Here is a 13,543-nt window from a genome sequence, read left to right as displayed (position 1 = left end):
AGTTTTCAAAGTACTTAAGCTGATACTTCTTAATGTACCACTAAACTTAACTTCACATACCTCTACCATATTTTAAAAAGCATTTTGTAATTCAAATGGTGTTTTTTTACTTTTGAAGGAGAAAATGATAGAGAATGAAGTGTCCATCCTTCGCATGGTTCAACATCCAAACATCATTCGTCTCATTGAAGATTTTGATACTCAAGATGAGCTTTTCCTTGTCATGGAGTTGGTCAAGGTAAGAGTCTGGGTTTCAGACATTGGTTTGTAGGAGAGGGGAAGGAGGTTTAGAATTGTACACTGCCAAATGAAATCCCTTTTGGACTGTACGGCTGAAGCCGGAGACTCTCGGGAAAAAATAAACTATTATAGCAGCCAAGAGCCCAATGGGGAGACAAGGAAGGAAGTTACAGGTACGGGACTTAAAACATTGCATACAAAGGTGGAGCCTACTACAAGGGTTCAAAATGGCCTTATAACACAGTTCACATTTTCCACACTATGCAAATTGTGTCTTTTCAATGGATGTGTAAATTATTGTGGTACTCCAAAGAGCAAATGTCTTAAGTATTGTGATTCAAAGCATGCTTAAGGCATTGAGCCGAACGTAAAAAGATAATTTTTTTTCTTCAAATCATCACACCGTCCGCGGTCAATCTCATTGAATTTCTTCACATTTTCTGAATTAGTTTGAAACCCCAATTTGAGCATTCTGGGTCATTTGATCTGTGAGTTTCGGGTCTTTGAAACTCTTGACCTTGCATTTTCTTCTTTAACAGAACGTTGAATATTGACCTCCAGGATTGAACATCCTTGAAAAAGGATGTTTCGAATGTTTTTTTACCATTAATTACTAATTTACAAGGCTTTATTTTTTTGTATCCAGGGTGGTGACTTGTTCGATGCAATTACTTCTGCCACCAAGTACACTGAGCGCGATGCAAGCTGCATGGTTCACAACCTGTTTAGCGCCCTCAAGTACCTACATACCATGAATATCGTTCATCGCGACATCAAGCCTGAGAATCTCCTGGTATGCGAGCACGTAGACGGGACCAAATCCCTGAAACTTGGAGACTTTGGTTTGGCGACAAAGGTGACCGGTCCTCTGCGAACTGTTTGTGGGACACCAACTTATGTGGCTCCAGAGATTATTCTGGAAACAGGGTAGGTTTACTAATTTTGGTTTACCCATATACACTGATGTGTGTCAGCAGTGTATACTCAGTATGGAGGTAGCTACCTCCATGCTTAACCTAACTTCTGTGAACAAAATCCACAGGCATATTACTCAGATGGGATTCGAACCCATGACCTTTGCAACTACCTAGGGTAGGTTTAGTTTTCCTGTCAAAGTCAAAACCTAAGTAGCTGGTAACACTGTCTCTAGTAATCTAAATCCTTCGTCACTGTCAAGCTCTCCCCATTGTTGAGATCAGTGCTCAATTCCATAAAGCCTGTAAGTACAAATAAATGACTAAGCACAAACAAGTATTGCTTTACAGAAATAGATTTTTAACCAAGCTTACAATCAGTTTAAACTGTTGTGACTGGTACCCCACTACATTGTTGCTGAGCTAAAGAAATTTGTCTAGCAGTATTTTTTGCTTAAAGCCATTGGACCCTTTCGGTACAGAAAAAAAAAAAATCACAGATTTACAAATAATTTACAGGGTTTACAGAAGGCAATGGTGAAAGACTTCTCTTGAAGTATTAGTCCATGAAATGCTTTACTTTTTGAGAAAACGGTAAAACAATATAAATTCTCGTTAACGAGAATTACAGATTTTTTATAAACACATGTCATGACACGGCGAAACGCGCGAAAACAGGAGTGGGTTTTCCCGTTATTTTCTCCCGACTCCGATGTCCGATTGAGCCTTAATTTCCACAGGATTGTTATTTGATATATAAGTTGTGATACACGAAGTGTGGGACTTGGACAATACTGTTTACCGAAAGTGTATAATGGCTTTAACAGCTTTATGAAATGGGCCCCTGGTGGACACTGAGCATTATTTCTATCCCCATGCTGTGAGTGCACTGTTTGGTTTGGGTGTTCACAGACAGATTTACCCAAACCTACAATTTACTTCAAAATGGCACATACACTGAGTTTATAACTCTCATACAAAAACACAAACAAGAAGCTTGTATCTGGTTACCATGTCAACCAACCTGCACTAATTGACATGATTCTCATTAATGTATACAAAACCTCTATCAAGAAACTTGTAGGCTTGTTGACTGCCTTTCAGACACATTTTCAAACACTCTAAATACCCATTGGCGAAACTTATAGTTGTAATTTTCATTACAAAAACCTCTATTGATGCCTAGGTCTGTTGCCTACATCGTCTAGGTCCACTTTTAGACCTAAATCCTTCAGACACATTTGTAGAGCACCCCATATATCCACTGGCAAAACAAAATTATCAATCTCATTATACAAAAATCTCTGAACACGAAGTTCTGAGTTGACAAGTGTTGACTGCATGTGTCTGGCCTGGGTGGCCTTGAGACATATTTATTTTCTCAAGTTCCCTGTATACCCACTGGCATAACAAGTTGTAATTCTTATAGTATGAAAAGGACCAGACCATTCCCTTCCAGCTTCATTTTTTTCTTTTAATTTGAATGGATAAAAAAAACAAGATGGCACTGCCATGGAAGATGTGGTCATGGCCTTCACACAGCAAGTCCTGTTCTCGTGTGAGAGGTCCTTACACATACCCCGCCAACTACACTACCATGACTACTAGCAAACATAGCAAACAATCCATATAGCAGTTCCACTCGTCGTCAAAATATGGTTCTGAGACTGGAACAGGTTGGAGGAACGCAGAGTATAGTTTTCTGGCGATGGCACAGGATTGGGACTTGAGTAAAGTCTAGCTAGATACTAGCCATAATCTTTCCACAAATGACTGTGAAAGAATCAGCATGACTGCCCTGGAGACATTAAAACCTCTCAAGAAGTCTGAATCAAAAATGTATTTATGAAGCCGGAATTTGTGTCATTAAAAACTTATGTCCAAGTGTCATTTGCTTAAAGGCACTGGACACATTCGGTAATTGTCAAAGACCAGTATTCTCACTTGGTGTATCCCATAACATAACAAGCCTCTTTCAAATGATGAAAGAAAAAACACCCTTGTACAAAATAGTATACTTTCAGATAGGAATAAAATTATTTTAGTGAGACATTACCCCTTTTTCAAAAACTACGTTACATCAGAGGGAGTCGTTTCTCACACTGTTTTATACTATCAGCAGCTCCCCATTACTCGTTTCCAAGTAGGGTTTTATGCTAATATATATTTTGAGTAATTGCCGATAGTGTCCAGTGCCTTTAAAGGAGGAAGATTACTGACATATTATTTTATATTACTTTCCAGATATGGTATGAAGGTTGATGTTTGGGCAGCTGGAGTCATCACCTACATCTTACTCTGTGGATTCCCTCCATTCAGAAAGTAAACTTTGACAATTCCATGAATTTAATTTTCTCATTTTCCGGTTGGTAATGCCACCGCTTGAATTATCACCCCTTTCCCTATCTTAAAGGCACAACAATTGTGAATTTTTTTTCAATTTTTAGCAAAGTATGAAAAAAATGCTGGATTGCATTTTGCAAAAGTAAAATTAACAAAATTGCTTGTCGTATTAATTTTACGTATTAATGACGTAAACATTTCATAATTTTTTTCAATGTTTCGCATTTTTTTTAATGCTAGACTTAAAAATTTGTTGGAAAATTTATCTAAATAATTTGTTGCAAACTTCGACCAACTGTAAACCTGACAATGCCAACATTGCCAACATTGTCAACGTTGAACCAATACTGTCATGCTATCTGTGTCTTCTCTTTTCAAGATACTTATTCATATTAAATTAATTAATTTACAAAACTAAATTGATTTCAGTGAAAATAATGACCAAGAGGAACTCTTCGACCAGGTCATCTCTGGAACCTTTGAGTACATCTCCCCATACTGGGACTCCATCTCTGAGGTTGCTAAAGATCTGATTTCTTGCATGCTGGAGGTGGATGTAGAAAAGCGATACACTGCTGCACAAGTGATGGATCACCCATGGGTGTCTGTGAGTATTCTTACACTACAACTTGTGAAGGCAAGATCTAAAAGTGCACAAATTCTCTTTTCACATACAGATGCACTAGGTTTTACTTGGTAGAAAAAAAAGTTGTCACAAATTCCATAGAGCTGCCTTAGGACAAACGTTAACTAAACCTAAATCAAATTTGTATTGACTTTTGGTTATTGACTTTTGGTTATTGACTTTTGGTAAAAGCTTCAGCTTCAGTCTAGTCTTGGTTCAAGACTCTCCTGGATTTGTCACAAGAGGGCGCGCTATCACCCCAAGGCACTATCAACCACGAACGACTATCACCCCCCTAAGAACCACTATCTTCAAGACTCTCCTGGATTAGTCACACGAGGGCTATCAACCACAAACCGCTATCACTCCTGTGATAGTGGTTCTCGGGGTGATAGCGGTTCGTGGTTGTTAGCGTGTTGGGGTGATAGAACGCCCTCATGTAACAAATCCAGGAGAGTCTTGAATAAGCTTAGTCTTGAACCAAGACTAGCTTCAGTCATGAAGCAAGCTTTCCCAGGCATCTGAAAACACATGTTCTATGCAACATGGGTGTTTTTTTCCTTTCATTATTTCTTGCAACTTCTATGACCAATTGCAAAATCTTCACAGATTTGTTATTTTATGCATATAATGGATAGACCAAGTGAGGGTACTGATCTTTGACAATCACCAAAAGTATACCCTGCCTTTAAGTTTATTTTTCAAAATTTGTTTCCTACTTGAGGAGACTTTCTGATTGTTTTTCATTGTTGTAGTAATGATGTTGTTTTTTTAAATTCATTCTTTTGTTCTGGTTTTTTCTTATTCTAGAGCGATGATGGTGGAGTGCAAGTTCCAATCGATTTATCCAGAAAACTGAATTCACATTTCAAAATCAAACCGAAGCCTTCCATCAAAGCTGCTGGAATTGCACTGATAGCTGTGAGTATAACACAACCCACTTCCCAACAAGAGGCCTCGACTGAAGGCAATCATAACAACAACACAATCTTGTGTTTTCTATCAAAACAGTAAAGTGAGACTTTGCTTCCAGTTAATGTTCAAAGAGCAATAGGTATCTATCTTCAAGAAGCTTTTTCCCTCAATAAAAAAAAGTAAAATTTGAAATTAATTCAGAAGCCCAACTTAGCCTGTATATGTCAAGGCTGTGCTATAGCTTTGCGTTACTAAATTAGGGGCCAGCTGCCTTAATGTGGTGTAACCCAAGCCACTCAAAAGACTCAAAGATAGTCCACCAAATCTCTTGCCATGCATTCACTCAGTACAAAGCTCTGGGAGCCCTACCCCCTTCCCCCAACCAACACAAACATAACTCTGTACTGCATTCACTCTGTGGAAATCCTTTATTCTCTTAAGTCTTTGTAATACATAGGGTATGTTCAGACAGCGTACTAACTTAGACCCGAACCGGTCTAACTTTTACGAGCAGCGGGGGGTGGTCGTAAAAATAAAAACCCATTGCGTTCAGACAGCACAGAGTTAAACCCGATCCGGTTTATCTTCGGTTTTAAGAGGTCAAAGTAGACGCGACCCCGTTGCTCTAACATCCGGTTTTATTCATCAGATTCACGCACCGAGTATGCCGATATACTGAGTGCCCCATACCCTGGATGATACAAATGGCTCAATCGAACGCGGTAACAGTTTTACCGTTAGGAGGATATGGGCACTTAAAACAAACATGAACACGACTCGAAATTATTTTTTTAAACAAACAAAATATTGATACAAACCGCCGAAAAAACTCACCAAAATATTGTCCATATTCCATGAAACAGAACACGTTTCATTTTTGTGTTTTGTTTTATACCACTGTTTCCGATTTAATAAATACTTTTAGTTTGTACTTCAATCGATTGGAAGTTGCGATCTCTCAAAAGCTGGTGCCGCGATTTTTATTCCGATTCGTTCATAAACACAACTACACACGTGCAAGTTACGACATGTACTTTGCAGTATTTTCCCAACTTCCCAACAACGTGGTGATATTGCTGGCGTAGGGAATTTCCCCTACACACAGCCTCGCGCCCACTGCAGTTCATTCTCCTAGATTGAAAGTACAGCACGCTAGTAACGGTAACGGCAATAGAAAGGCACATCCACGGGATCGGTGATGATAACTATGGGATATCAGAGAGTGATCACTATGGGATGGCAGCACTGTACATGTGAGAAGCAATACAAAATATGCTTCTTCGCTGCGCTTGTAGTATACGCATGAAAAACAGTTTCAATTTATTGTAGGACACTCAACAAAAAAAGCTTGGAAAATATAATTTTGTTTCAGAATTTAATAAATCATGGGCGTGGGCCTGTGTTAAACTGCATACACCGATGCGATCGAGAGGGTTTCGCCAACTCGGTAAGCGGCAAGAAAGTAATATAAATACTCGGTGCTTTTCAGCATCAGAGGCAACAGAAACCGTATACAAGCACTCCGGGTCCTGGGCGTGTGCATTGAACCACACAATGGGTCGTCCGTTGTGAGTTAAAACCGGATGTCATTCTGTCCACACGCAGTGTTAAAAGATAAACCCGAACCGGTTTAGACTTAGACCGCCTCGCTGGACGGTTTAAGTTTTGGGGTTTAAACCCGATCCGGTCTAACTTTATTTGCGTTCACACGCACAAAAGTTGAACCCGAACCGGTCTAAGTGGACTTAGACCAACTTTAGTACGGCGTGTGAACGACCCCATAAACCCATAGCCCATAAGACTGTGAGGCCAAAGCACCAAATGAAATAAAAGCTATCAACTAAACTGCTAATACAATTGTTTCTTAAATGCAATCTTGATTTTCTTTCTTCCTGTAGGCAACTGCTCTTGACAAAGATGGTAAGTACTTCCAAGGTCGCCGGCCAAGAGAGGGCGCCGATGGGGCAGAGTACACGCCTGACGATGATGAATGTACATACTGAATAGGTCAGGCAACTACAAAACGGACATGCTGTGAGGCTAATTTCTTCCTCCAAGATAGTCTCATGATAATGCAAAGACTGCAAAGATTTCTGGTACTGCCAATGATTTGAAAGCGTCCTTGCAAAACCCCAAACTTCGGTGGGGGTGGGCGGTGCTGGCTAACTGCCCCCTGTATTTATTCAGTTTAGTATTTATCCTAACACCTATTGTTGCATAGCTTATATGCGCCCACAAGTTTTGTAAATAATATCCATTCCAATTTTTCTGAAAACGAGATTAAGAGCCTGAACCTTGGTCTGAAATAAGTAAAAAAAAAAAATTACAAAAAAGAGAAACAAAAAAAGGAGGATGATTACAAAACATGCCTTCCCCATAGAAAAAGAAAATCGAGAAAATTCGGTTTAGGTCATTCAGAAGAACTGGAAATTTCCCTGCGGGATCCCAGTGGGATAATTCACAACTGGAATCCTGATGGAATTTTTGTACTTAGATTTTTGTTAGTGGGAGTTTTGGACCTGCATAGCTTAAGTAGCTAACGTTTTGTAAATATGCATTCCTTTTTTTTTCCAGTCATCTGAAGACGAAATAAAGAGTCTAAAATTGTTGTCTGAATGTGTTTTTTTGTTCAAAAATGTGTATATGATGATTACTAAAAATGCCTTCCACTGTCATTATCATGTAGGAGGGGCCTTTACAGTGTGTATAGTTTAGAGTAAGGGTTTGGGGGAAGCGGTTTGAGGTAACACTTTAACAGTTATCTGTTAATAAACAAGACTCACACCCTCTGATGTTTGGTGAAGTTTTGTCAAATTTGAATATATATGGTTATGGTTTCTCTTTAACCCTGATAATAATAGTATAATAAAATTTATATTTGGCCTCTTACATAAAAAATGATCAAAGGCGCAGAACACATAATGCAAGGCTTACACCGTGTGACTCTTGTTAAATTTGGGTCAAAATAAAGTTTTCCATTTTTTTTTTAATAAGGGCTAGGCTAACTCATACCCTGACCTAACACCAATCCTAATTACAAGCCAAACCCAATTTTAAAAAGAAAAGAAAAGTGTAAGCCTGTTAGTTGGGAGCCTCATATTTTTAATCTTTACGATAATCCTGACCATATCAAGATTTTAATTCAAAAGTCAGTACTTTGAAACAGTTTATTGTTTTATTGGTCCACTTGTTGGAACAAAGAAATTAATAATTTTTATTATTGGTCAAATGTTGTCTCTTAGTGTTTTAGGAAACGTAGAAATAGTATTACAATGTTGTTGTTATTTTAAGCTATGTAGGCCTACTGTAAATACATTTTTCCAAATGAGGAGGTTTTTTTAAAACTTTTTAACATGGTTTTAAGGTCCAGGAAAATCCATTCAAGAACATTTTAAGTGCAATATAACGTTTAATAATAATAATACAAATGTATACCGCGCTTAATACTATGTTTCTAAATGCATGGCGCTGGTGTCCTGGTGAACACTATAGTAAACCAGGGCAACAGCACCAAAATAAAGAACAATATACATATAAACAAAATAAGCAGAACAAAGCAGAAATAAACATGAGAAATAAACACAATTAGCAGAAAATAACAAGCTGCAGATTGGGGTAACTACAAAGATTTAACAAGTGAGTTTTCAACATAGTTTTAAATGTCTGTAAGGAAGAAGCACTTTGAATTTTGGGAGGGAGAGTGTTCCATAATTTGGGAGCTGCAACAGAGAAAGCTCTGTCATGGTAGCGTGTTTATCTACAGTGTTTATAAACAACCCATAGTTCTTTTTACATACAATGGAGTTTGTTCAACCAAAGACTGAAGCATAATGGTACTCTAGACGAAACATTTTTGGAAATTTTTGTCTTTTTGAAAACAAGTGTCTTATAGGTTGTTGATGATTAAGCAAATTTAAATAATACAGATTGCCAAATCAAACAAGATAAATGCTGGAATGAATGAATTGTGCAATTTGAGAAAAAAAATGGAGTTTTGACGTTTAAATGTGTAATATATTTAAAGAAATTTTGTGCAATCATAAAAAAATGAATTAAATCAAGAGTATCAAATTATTTTTGTTTTAGTACCAATTTATAAATGAACAAATGGCTCCTGTGTCAAATTAGTCCTAGTGATACTAAATGAAATCTTAGTTCTTCAGATAATGACAACAAATGTAAAATCCAAGCCATAATTTAACAGTGTACTGCAGCAGTAACTAAAAATATTGTGCAAATTCTTGCTCACCTTTTTGAAGTATTTTTTGAAGCAAGTATTTCACCGATGTAGCAGTTTTTATTATTCATTTCATTATTATTGTTTAATATATTTAGTTTTGCTTGAAAATGTGATTGTCCAAATGTTTGTTAGAGTCAACTAACTTTTGTAAATAACTGTTTCTAGCCTTGCTGTAAAATTGCAAATGATTGTATTAAATTACAAACTTCACATAGGGAGGGTGTCAGATGCAATTGTGTCCGCCATGCAATACTGTCTGCTGCGGACACTGCATATGCAATCGTGTCCGGGGCTATGCAAAACTGTCCGGTCGACATGTGCATGTATGTGCGCGCTTAAGCGAGTGTGCATGCACTGAACCTACGTATATGCAGCATGAATAATCACGTATTTTATGATTGCAGCGAATACCCAACGGCCGAACATTTACCATATCATTCATAACATGCACTTAACTTGTAAAAAAACGGTGAAGAACGTGTTACGTTGACCAAGGGCGTTTAATTTACTGTAAGGACAGTTTTGCACGGGGGCGGACACAACTGCACATGCAAATGTGTCCGGGCGGACACAATTGCATTATGCAGCAGCGTCCGGGCGGACACGATGGCATATGCAAAACTGTCCAGTGGACATTATTGCATTTATGCAACAATGTCCTCCGGATAGTATTGCACAGAGGACATAATTGCATGCGACAAGGGCACTGTTAATATATGCACTTGTGTTATTGTGTGTTCAATGACTGTAGGAAAATTTTACAGAAGTGTATACAAATTGTATAAAACAATCTTTAGTATTAAAACTACAGTATTATTAAATATTTAAATATAATTTTTCATTCCACCCTCACCAATGTAACTGTAATGCTACAGACTGCATACAGTTCTCTGGGTTCACCAACCCTAGTACCGGGTGACTTTTGTAAAAGACACTGGACACTATTGGTTATTGTCAAAGACCAGTCTTCACACTTGGTCTATCTAAATATATGCACAAAATCACAAACCTGTGAAAATTTGAGCTCATTTGGTTGTCGTAGTTGTGAGTATGGAAGAAAAAACACCCTTGTCTCACAAAGTTGTGTGCTTTCAGATGCTTGATTTCAGGACTTTGAAATCCAATTCTGAGGTCTCAAAATGAAATCTGTGGAAAATTCCTTCATTCTCACAATGTTTTATACTATCAACAGCTCTCCATTGCTTGTTACCGAGTTAGTTTTTATGCTAACAACTATTTTGAGTAATTACCAATAGTGTCCACTGCTTTTAAAAAGAGAAATGATATCTGACGACAAGTCAGCAATAAGCCTTGCTCACAATGAGATGCAATGCTACTAAACTCAAATTCTGTTCGAAGAAGTTTGGCGCACGCACAGTCCATTGGAGAGGGGCAAAATTAGACCAGTATTCTGAGTTGATTCGGTTTACTTATCCATGGAGTTGGAGATCAGAATAAATTATTTAATTTCCCACCAAAAATCCAGTACAACGACATGTGACAATGAGTGTTAGTCTCAGTTTTGTCAGAAAATGGCAGATCACAACTGGCTGAAATACAAGTCTAATGAAAAAAAAATTGTATCACTTTCATACTTGTGTTCTGGCATAGTATTTCATCGAGTACAAAGGCTGACCTGCATGTACATAATGCTTTGTCAGGCTACTTCATAAAAATATTGCTGCTTTTCCCCCAAAGTTTAAAGGGAAGGTACACGTTTGGAAATTGTCAAAGACGAGTCTTCTCACTTGGTGTATCCCATCATAAGCATAAAATCACAAGCCGGGAAAATTTGGGCTCAATCGGTCATTGAAGTTGCGAGAAAATGATGAAAGAAAAAACACACTTGGACGAATTTGTGTGCTTTCATATAGGAATAAAAGACTTCTAGATAGAAGGCTTTTATTATTTTAGTGAGAAATTACCTTTCTCAAAAACTACGTTACTTCAGAGGGAGTTGTTTTATCGCAATGTTTAATACTACCAACAGCTCTCCAATGCTTGTGACCAAGTCAGTTTTTAAGTTAATATTTGTTTTGAGTAATTACCAAACGTGTACCTTCCCTTTGTTTGTTTTTTGTATGGTGCATTTTCTTTATTAAAATGTCTACAACATTTGAAAGACTATCACTGCCAAAGGAAAACATTTTATGTGAATGTCATTTAGCCAAGTTTGGAGAATTTAATAGGTGTTATAGTAAAAGCTTAAATAGTCTGCTAGCTTTGGTTAGAAATGTGACAAAAGTGTAGTGCAGATAAGTGTTAGTAAGTGGTACTGGGCAATGGACCCTTCCCATGAAATATGCTAATTACATTCATGCATGCGTACAGACCCTGTTGGTTGGCAAATGCCATAGAGTTGTGCACTAAGCAGTCGCGCAATCGCGTCTGCGTCACGCACCCATTAGCCGTGTACAAAACAGCGCGATGTTCCCTCATTTTGCCAACCAAAACGTTAGTGCGAACGCGCTACGTGCAATTTACATATTTCATGGGAAGGGTCTATTGGTATGGGGCCCATGGGGCCCAACAGACTGTGCAAATCTCTTGTGTCTCCGAACATTTGGACCTGATAAAGTGTGCAAAATTGCTTCCTTCATGTGTTAAAGCAATGTACGTGGGACCAAAGTGGTCCAAAATGTTTAAATAAGCCACTTCAGAATTACTGCTAGGCATGTCTGTTACTGCTGACAACAGATTTTGTCTAATTCAATGGTCCTTTCGACAATACCCGCTAGTATTGTCCAATGGTCACGGGAGATAGACAAAGTGTGCTGTCAACAGTAACAGACATGCGCAGCTGCAATTACGAAGTGGCTTACATGCGCACAACTTGCAAGGTATATTTCATAGTGTTAAGCATCAAGTACTGCTAAACAATTTCCTGCTAAGCAAAAATGGGCAGGTAACCAGTCACAGCAGGGCCCAATTTCATAGAGCAGCTTAAGCACACAAAGTAGCTAACCACAACAACAAAACATGCTTCCCAGAATAGAGTTGCCGGCATCAACTACCATGTCACATGTGCAACTTGTGACTAGTATCCTGCTCAATTCTGCTTAGCAGTATTTTTTAAGCATAATTTTTTGCTTAAGCAGCTCTATAAATTGGACCCTGTTACTTGACCCCTGAGGTCAAACAGGGCCTTGACGACAACATTTGTGGTAACTTCATCGCTTTGGTTGAAATGCTGAATGTACAGTCTCTCATTTTGACATAAAGGTTTTCTTAAACAAAAAAGCATGTACTTCAAAGTGTTAAACTTGTAACAGTCTGTCAGTAGTCAATATGCAACAAGTATTGTTAGATGTTTGTAGCACTTGTGTAGAGGTTCCATGTTTAAATTAAAATTTTGCGAACAGTATTTTACATAACTGTGGTGTTGTGTTTGTGTTTTGTTTTTAAGGTTGTGTATTCGATCAAGCGCTGACCAGTCACTAGTGACCCATTTAAACCCCTTCAGAAACACAGTTGTAAGACAAAATTAAACATCGCATGGCCACAAAATTTTCACTATTGAGAGGGGGGGGGGGGTTGCCAGTTGTAGAATACAAGTTAAAAATTAGTGTGTCAATATGATCAATTTATCCCTAAATTTAATTGTGCTAAACAGGGTTAACTAAATAAAAGTTGTGATAGTTATTCATGGCTCTGTTGGAACTTGATGAGAGCTGAACGTAGCTAAGCACAACAAATTTATGCTTACCATAATTAGGTCACTTGCAAAAAATATACCATCTCACGAAAACAACTGTACTATCTGTGACTGGTATCCTGCTCATTTTCACAAAAACAGAACATTGTTTCAAGCCAAGCAAACATTGTGAGCTAAGCAGCTCTATGAAGTTGAGTCCATGTCTATTTATAGTACAAACAATAATAATATCAAAGTCTTATATACATTGTAGCACACGTATCTACCAAACAAGGTACTCAAGGCGCTTAGTATAAACAAACTTTCAGAAAGGTAGGTTATTGCAGTGGTGAAGTCTGAGACCCTATTACTTAGCACCTTATAAGGGTTTACAAGGTGCTACGGCGCATACAGCAGCCACAGCCAGGAACACCGGAGCGAACCCCCTTCTCTTTTCGATAAGTGCACTGGGTTCTTTTACATGCGTTACACAACACATGGGACCAATGGCTTTACATCCCATCCGAAGGACGAAGCAATGGTCAAGTGTCTTGCTTAAGGACATAAGTGTCATGGCTGGGGATTCGAACCCACACTCTGCTGATCAGAAACACCAGAGTTTGAATTCAGTG

At 38.1% G+C, this 13,543-nt stretch overlaps 1 protein-coding gene across 2 annotated transcripts in view; it reads left to right on the top strand.

Moving 5' to 3' along the window:
- LOC139936336 (serine/threonine-protein kinase DCLK1-like) overlaps nucleotides 1-13,486 on the top strand; it is a 61,836-nt gene extending 48,350 nt beyond the window's left edge. For both annotated transcript variants that reach the window (XM_071931133.1, XM_071931135.1), the window contains exons 9-14: nucleotides 119-238; nucleotides 887-1,167; nucleotides 3,399-3,476; nucleotides 3,927-4,104; nucleotides 4,933-5,043; nucleotides 6,936-13,486. In XM_071931133.1, coding sequence (XP_071787234.1) covers nucleotides 119-238; nucleotides 887-1,167; nucleotides 3,399-3,476; nucleotides 3,927-4,104; nucleotides 4,933-5,043; nucleotides 6,936-7,040 — 873 coding nt within the window. In that variant the 3' untranslated portion in view covers nucleotides 7,041-13,486. The remainder of the gene's footprint in view (nucleotides 1-118; nucleotides 239-886; nucleotides 1,168-3,398; nucleotides 3,477-3,926; nucleotides 4,105-4,932; nucleotides 5,044-6,935) is intronic.
- The last annotated feature ends 57 nt before the right edge of the window (nucleotides 13,487-13,543 follow it).

This window comes from Asterias amurensis, chromosome 4 (genome assembly GCF_032118995.1).
Source record: "Asterias amurensis chromosome 4, ASM3211899v1".
In the NCBI taxonomy this organism is placed as follows: Eukaryota; Metazoa; Echinodermata; class Asteroidea; order Forcipulatida; family Asteriidae; genus Asterias; species Asterias amurensis.
This window is presented reverse-complemented; position numbering and strand designations above follow the sequence as displayed.